Raw genomic sequence first — 7,217 nt, 5'->3', positions numbered from 1 at the left:
AGAAAAGAACAGTGTCTAGTGTATGTGATATCCTAATGTACTCCTGGAAAATTATCACATTGGCAATTAATTTCTTTAATACTTTTTGTAAGCCTGGGATCATTTGGCCCAGGCAAAAGGGGTTCTTTCTCCTTGAAGAAAGGGAACCCTGTGTTTTTATTACTGTGATGTTCCATTTGTAGCATTTATCTTTACCACAATCCTGAACATATTTTGCTAGCTAGTAAGGGATATATATTTTATATAGATTTTTTTTTTCCCTGAGGCTGAGATCTGCTCTGGCAATGTCTTCAGCCATGACCATCCCAGAAGAGATGCTACAAATCAGCTTCAGCACCAGGGTATGAAATTACATAAATAGTAATTATGTTCCCGGCTCCCAGGAAGAGACCTGCCCTTGAAAGCCTTCAGCACATCACCACATGAGCATCTGTCAGGCTGAGCATCTTTCTGCATTCTTCTGTTTTGCAACAGACTACACACACCAAGTTACTTGTGAAGCACATAACAGCCTTATCCAGGCATGTTTCAACCTAAATAAATAACACTCATGTGAAATAACTGGTTATTTGCCTAACAGCAAAAGTCCCTCATTAGAGTGTGGCCCAAATTAAAATGTTTGTTGCAGAAACAGATTTCTTACAGTCACATTGCAAACAAATGTATATGCACAGTAGAAGACAGAAAAAAGTCCTTGAGCTCGGCTCTGGGATGTTTCCATCCTACAGTGCACAGATGAGATGTCTCTAGCTGCTTCCAAGCCAGGTCACCTGGCCTGAATGGCTGCTTTTAAACACCAGTGGCCCAACCTAGGCAGGCTTGTTACACGTGGTGACCCCACTCTGGCGGTGTGTGGGATGAACAAGAGACAGGGCAGCACTGTCAGCTTTTGTAGTCAGAGTACCACAGTTAACGCTAAGTTCTGGGAAGCAGACAATACCAGAGAGAGCACTCTGTGCCACGGCTTTACACACCAGCTTTCAGAAAGCACATGGAAACCATTTATCCAGCATCTTATAAAAGCACCATTGAAAGGTTGAACAGAGAGCACCGCATATACAGAATTGTGATCAAAACAGCGGACAGGAGCTGCTCAGGGAGCCATGGAGAAGCACACAGCCCAGAAGGATCCCGGCATGATGGAGTCCCTGAAGGCACGATAGATGAACAAGGCAGCTGGTCATCAGCCAGTTGCAACTGTAGAAATGGTCCAACTCTGTGTGACTCATGAATATGAATCCCTACACGTACTCATCCCTTACCCCATGAATCCTGCTACATGTAAGCAAGCCTGCCATTTATATTACTAGAAAGACTGAAGCACGTAATTGTTCACAGTTGACATGGACACCACCTCCCTGAATGCTCACTATTGAAAAACTTAGGCTCTTCAAAAGAAGAATGATAATTCTTATTGCAAAGCTTAGTCATCGTAGCTACATTACTGGGCTTTTTAGAGAATGTTTGTGAGCTACTATTGCTATTGTATGGCCAACTGAGTTCCAGTACATTAAATGTGTCTCTATAAAGATGTTTCCAACCTAGACAAGTAAATGTTGGGATTGTCCCTTTGTACTTTTGAGTTAAACACACACAGTATGGAAAAGAGTATGGAAGTACTAGCTACTTGTAAAAAAGGCACTATAACTGATTTAACTGTGGTAATTAGGTACATGCCTGTGCTACAGGTATCTGCAAAGAATCTGTTTCTCTCTGTGACTGAGAAAGTAATTCTACACTCATGGTAGAAAGGAATGACTGGTTTATGTATGGGGTTAGTACTGGTTTAAGTATGTGGTAAGACCAACTCCCACAGGAGACACGGATTCATGGAAGAGATGTCTGAACTGCATTTCCTATTTCTACCAGTTCCCAGAGGAAAATCAAAAAGACCTTTTCACCAGTGCAGTTATACACACATTAAAGCATCTCTTGGCCCTATTGTGGCAATTTGATGTGAGATCTTATTATATAGTTATGCCAAAAAATGGAAACAAAGAAATAGACTGTGAAGCTTCCCCTGAAAAGATCACCAGGTAACAAGTACTTCATTTTGGATGTTGACATTTTATTTCGGAATATGGTGAAAAAGGAAAAAATAGCAATAAAGGGACTAGCAGAATAGACTCCCTTTTCTTTACAATCAAATTAATCTATTTGGGAATTACTGTTGGAAAAATCTTTCTATCTGATATATTAGTGAAAAGGAAGCACTGGCAACAGCTATAAAGGAACAGATCTTCTGGGAAGAGGGAACTAAAACAGAAACTTGATTCTTTGTCAAGAGATGTAATTATTCACGTAAGAACCTTGGACTGAGTTATAAAATATTTTTCTTTAGCATTAGACTACATAATGGAGATTTTAGGGAAGTTATGGACTCCCCTGTCCATGCTTGTTCAGGAGGGTAATTATTTTTTGCAGCTCTCAACTCCAACGCGCGCGTGTGTGTGTCTCCAGGCTGAAGGCAGGTACACATCCCACAAGCAGCAATCCAAAATTTGAGTTGCTTCTCCATGAGGCTGAGGGTCTGGTTGACAATTAAAAGGCTCTCACCAGCCTTAGAGTCATTTAAACAGGAAGGAACGTGCCAGTACCACAGAACTGCAGACACAGTACCAGCTCCCAGTGTGAGGCTGTATGACACAGGTTAAAAATAAAACCAAAGAAAGAAGAGAGGGGGAGGGATTTCACCATGAAAAAGGGAAGTCTCAAGGTGCAGCTGTTAGAACAGAGGAAAGAAAGGAAGGAAGGAGCTGAGTCTTGTGTCCCTTTCTCCAAACCAACATTCTTGATCCAGCTGTGAAAGACCACAGAGTGACAGGACAGTCCTCCACCATCCTTTCACTTGCTGATCTTGATGGGGGCACTTCTAGAGTGATGTTTGCTTTTCTTTTGCACCTTAAAATTTTACAATCAAGAGATCAGTGTTATTCTTTGCTATCAACTGGCATTATCTCTGTCTTTGAATTGGTCTTGAAATTGAAACTGGAGAACCTGGCAAATCTCATATTCCTACTGTTTCTCCAAAAGCAGTCATCCATGTAAAGGGATAACTACATCTTATGTATGTGGGAATTTCAGGAGTTGAGGTATGCCTGCCACTAAGCTGCAGGAGTCATACGGAGGACTACATATATAAACCAGTACCCCTGAGCAAACCCATAGTTAAAGACTTCAGAAATTCTCCAGACTTAGCACAGCAGATCTTCTGAAACGTGGTGCATCTTATCTTTGGCCTTAAATAGTGTGATGTAGAAGGAGAGAACAGTCAAAGGCGAACTTCATGAATTCACATTCAAGGGAACAGAAACAGAAACTTTTATAAAGGTAAAAACCCTATAAAGGAAGACCAAAGTCAGCTTTAAAGAGCACTGCAGTGGAGTGGAAGCAAAGGGTTTGCTGCAGCTGTCAAAACATGGCAGCTTGGCCAAGAACAAGATGGATGTAGACTGGTCTGAACCACTTCCGCTTCACCCCCGAGGATGAGAGTCATAGATCAAGTGTGTTGCACTGTTGCATGAGGTCAGGATTCATGAAGTTTGAATCACCCCGTGGGCAGTTTGTCTGCGCACTTGCACTGCTCCTCAGAGCTGTACTTACAGGCAAAGCCCATAAATCAGCACACTTCTTTGATCTGTGTTTGCTCTTTTTAGTACCAAGTAATGTTGAGCACTGGCCAGTGATCCGAGAAGGGCTCAATCTGGTGTATCAAAACCCAGTGTCAACTGAGCTGAAACTAAACCTGCTTTGGCTAGTACAGAATAAGCCAATCTCAGTTTATGTACTGTTTATTTTGAATTAAAAAAACCCTGCTCTTCAAGCACATGCCATATATTACATATGTGTATGTTACCAAGCTTGGACTATAATTTATACTTGTGTCCAAATTACAAGTGTATGTTTATATACATGGGGATATGTGCACACACGTACACATGCGTATCACACGATGCCAGTTCTCTACTGCTGGACTATTCTTGTACCATTGTACTATTTATTGTACCATTCTTGAGTAAAAATACATAGCAATCCAGTACCTACTTATTTCATCCAAGCACTGTACTTTGGTTTTCATAGTAACAGAATAACTCGGCATCTTTAAAAAACCAGTGGCTTTCAAACTAAGAAAGTCTTGGTTGCTCTCGTGCTCCTTTCACCAGAAGAACAAGGAGGACTAGTGGCTATCCCTGACTAAATCCTACTGTCTCTTCTGCCTCTTTTTTGCCCTTTGGCCATGTTCTTTTACATAGACTCCACTATTTTGAGCTTAAAAACAGCAAGGCAGATTCCACATCCTTGCTCAAGGAGACAAAAAAAGCCAACAAAACAACCCTAAAGCAATTGTTCATTTACCTACTTCTAAAATAGGAAAAAAATTTTAACGAAAACCAAATAAAGCCCAAACAAAGAATGGGATTCTTCCTGTTACAAAAGCCAGTAAGTTATCTACAAAAACTTTGAAGATGAAAAATATGTTGTAAAAAATAAAAATATTATCCACTTAACACAGTACATAAATTTTCCCATATAATAAACTAGACAAACATATTAAAATATTTTAAGTCTTAAAAAAGGGCAAAATTCTTAAAAAAATGACTCAACACTATTAAGGTTAGACTAAACATTATGCCAATGCATTCATTTGCATGACTTTTTGAAACATGACAATTGTCTGGGGTGTGCGTGGGTAGGTATTTATCTTCATGTAAGGGAAACACGGCAAGAACACTAAGGGTGACAGTTGCCATTTTAAAGTGGTATTTCACAAATAATCAAACAAAACCCCTACAAATACCAGTACACATCTCAAATACTGCAGGTCACATTCTACAACCCTTGACATTAAAAAAAAGAAAGAAAAAGCCAACAGAATTAATTCAAGTACATTTGGAGTAGGTCCCTTGTGAAGTACTGTTGTTTGCACTTTAGTTGCAATGAATGTGGACAGAGCTCTGCAAAAAACACAGAAGTGAGTGCGCCTTCCCCAGCCTTGCAAAGCAAGTCTGAGTTGAGGTACAGTGATCCATGGTTTGCTCAACATTGTGGATGCCCAAACTGGAATGAGAAATGATGCTTGAAAAACACTTTGAAGAAAATAATCTCTCAAAATGAGAAGTTAGCTTTGTGTAAAGGCAGTCTTTTTGGTATGTAATCCTATTGGGACACCAAGCATAGCACTCACTTCTTCCTGAATTCTGGTCACCTCAGAGCTAGCAATAAAGAAACCTTTATGTTGTCCTGGTCATCCTTCTGACCTGATGTACCCTTTGCCATAAGCCTCAGTCCACCATCCAGGTTAACCTAGCAGGTATCACACCCTGGCTGAAACATACATTGCCTCTTCTCAACTTGTGTTCTATACTTAGCTTTGTTCCTCAAAAGGAGAAGCACTTCCCTCTCCATGTTTCACTTGTTCCTTTGAAAATATCAGCAGAGAAATCTGCTGCCAGAGTAGTTAAAGTCTGGTGAATTCCCTGTGGTGCTGCAAGTCCCCTATGCTCTCATAGTCATTCTCTCCTGAAAGAGCAGTGTGATTTGTGTTAGGCACAGACAAGGTCCTGTCTTCTTCTTGGCTCACTGACTGGATAGCTTCATAGTCCGGCTCCAGCTCCCCGTTTGGTCTGTCCGCTGACTGAGGCACAGTGGTAGAATTTAGGGTGTTTTCAAAGTCTTTCACACTTGCATAGAGGCCACTGCAAATAGATGGGGACCTCTGAGATGCAATTTCTTGAATACAGGTGTAAGGAGAATCCAGTGCCTTGATGGCCTGTCCCGGCTTACTCACTGACGAGTACATGGCAGAGATCTAGGAAAAGGAGACACCTGCTGAGTATCCAGGCATGGCATAAAGCTTGTGCATCAGTCTGTGCACTTGTACCACAAGGATGTTGGTTACTTAAGAAAAAACAGGATCTTCTAATAAAAACATATCCTTTCTTAAAAGGGTATGGGTTTTTCTTAAAAAAAAAAAATTACTTCTTACAAATCCCTTCTTTTCTGGCATGCATTTATAAATTGATTTTTTTTCAAAAAAAGGAGGCTTTATAAAATAAGTTTATAAATGTAAAAATTCTTTGAACATAAATCCCTGACAGGCAAATCAGACCTGGGCAAAAGGGAATGGCTTTGTGAGCAGGAGCTCTTGCAAATTTTGCTGTGGTCCTGGAGCCAATTTGGACTCAACAGGGAGACAGGCATCAAATGGATGATCAGGTTGAATTGCTGTAATGTAGGAGAAGGATGCTGTCTGATCCTTGGGGCTTTAAAAATTTTTTTTGTTATTATTTTTAATGGTAGTGTCTATTTTTCTGCTTTTACAGACACCCCAATAGGAGGGTAGTTAATTGTTGTGCTTATAGGCAGAACTAAGGAGGCACGAAGTCATGTGAAGACAACATAAAAAATGTCTGCTCTGTTGACTACACTCTGCCTACAAAGAGGAGCTGCACCTCAGTCACTGCATATCAGAACTTTATGCTAGAGAATGAAACCTCTCATCTATAAACACAAGAGAGGGAGGAGCCAGCTCCTAGCTCTAAAAATCCCCTCTACTGAGGTGGTATACTTCAAGAAGTGCACAAAGGTGGCGCTTCATGAAGAGGTGAAGACCACATCCACATATGTTCTTCTGCTCAGGGCTTATTGGGGCTGGTGCCAAGCACAGGCATCAGTCTTGACTCCCTCTGCCAGTCCAAGTGGATACTAACTCTTGCACAGGGCAGATGTCTGATATTCTCTGCACTGCTTCTCTGGTACCCAATATCACAATGCAACATAGCTCTTCTCTTACGTTTGAAGTCTTTCCCAAGCATGCAAGGCCACTCTGAATTTGCATCAGCCCAGTTAAAAGAATACATTGGCATGAAAATGTCCATTATGGTTAAGCAACACTGATGCAGATGAACCAGACCACTTCTGTTAATTCTGGGATGGTTTTTCTGGTTTGGTTGTTTGTTTGGTTGGTTGATTTGGTTTGTTTGTTTGTTTGGTTTTTGTTGGTTGGTTGATTTGGTTGGTTTGTTTGGTTTTTGTCTGGTTGGTTGGTTGATTTGGTTTGTTTGTTTGGTTGGTTTTTTGTCTGGTTGGTTGTTTTTTGTTTGGTTGGTTTTTTTTTAGAGAGACACTGAATTGCAGGTGGCAGTACTTCTTACTTTTTACGGATTTCAGCCAACCAAACAAAAATGGGTCTTCTGCTCATCTAATAATTCAACCCT

General features: G+C 40.7%; 1 protein-coding gene across 4 annotated transcripts in view; it reads right to left on the bottom strand.

Annotated features, from left to right (window-relative positions):
- Positions 1-248: 248 nt before the first annotated feature.
- PAG1 (phosphoprotein membrane anchor with glycosphingolipid microdomains 1) overlaps positions 249-7,217 on the bottom strand; it is a 108,306-nt gene continuing 101,337 nt past the window's right edge. For all 4 annotated transcript variants that reach the window (XM_027687924.1, XM_027687835.1, XM_027687751.1 and 1 more), the window contains one exon: positions 249-5,809. In XM_027687924.1, coding sequence (XP_027543725.1) covers positions 5,459-5,809 — 351 coding nt within the window. In that variant the 3' untranslated portion in view covers positions 249-5,458. The remainder of the gene's footprint in view (positions 5,810-7,217) is intronic.

Source organism: Neopelma chrysocephalum, unplaced genomic scaffold (assembly GCF_003984885.1).
Source record: "Neopelma chrysocephalum unplaced genomic scaffold, ASM398488v2 Primary Assembly neopelma1_22, whole genome shotgun sequence".
Taxonomy (NCBI): domain Eukaryota; kingdom Metazoa; phylum Chordata; class Aves; order Passeriformes; family Pipridae; genus Neopelma; species Neopelma chrysocephalum.
The sequence above is the reverse complement of the archived record's forward strand: the minus strand, read 5'-3'. Positions and strand labels throughout refer to the sequence as shown.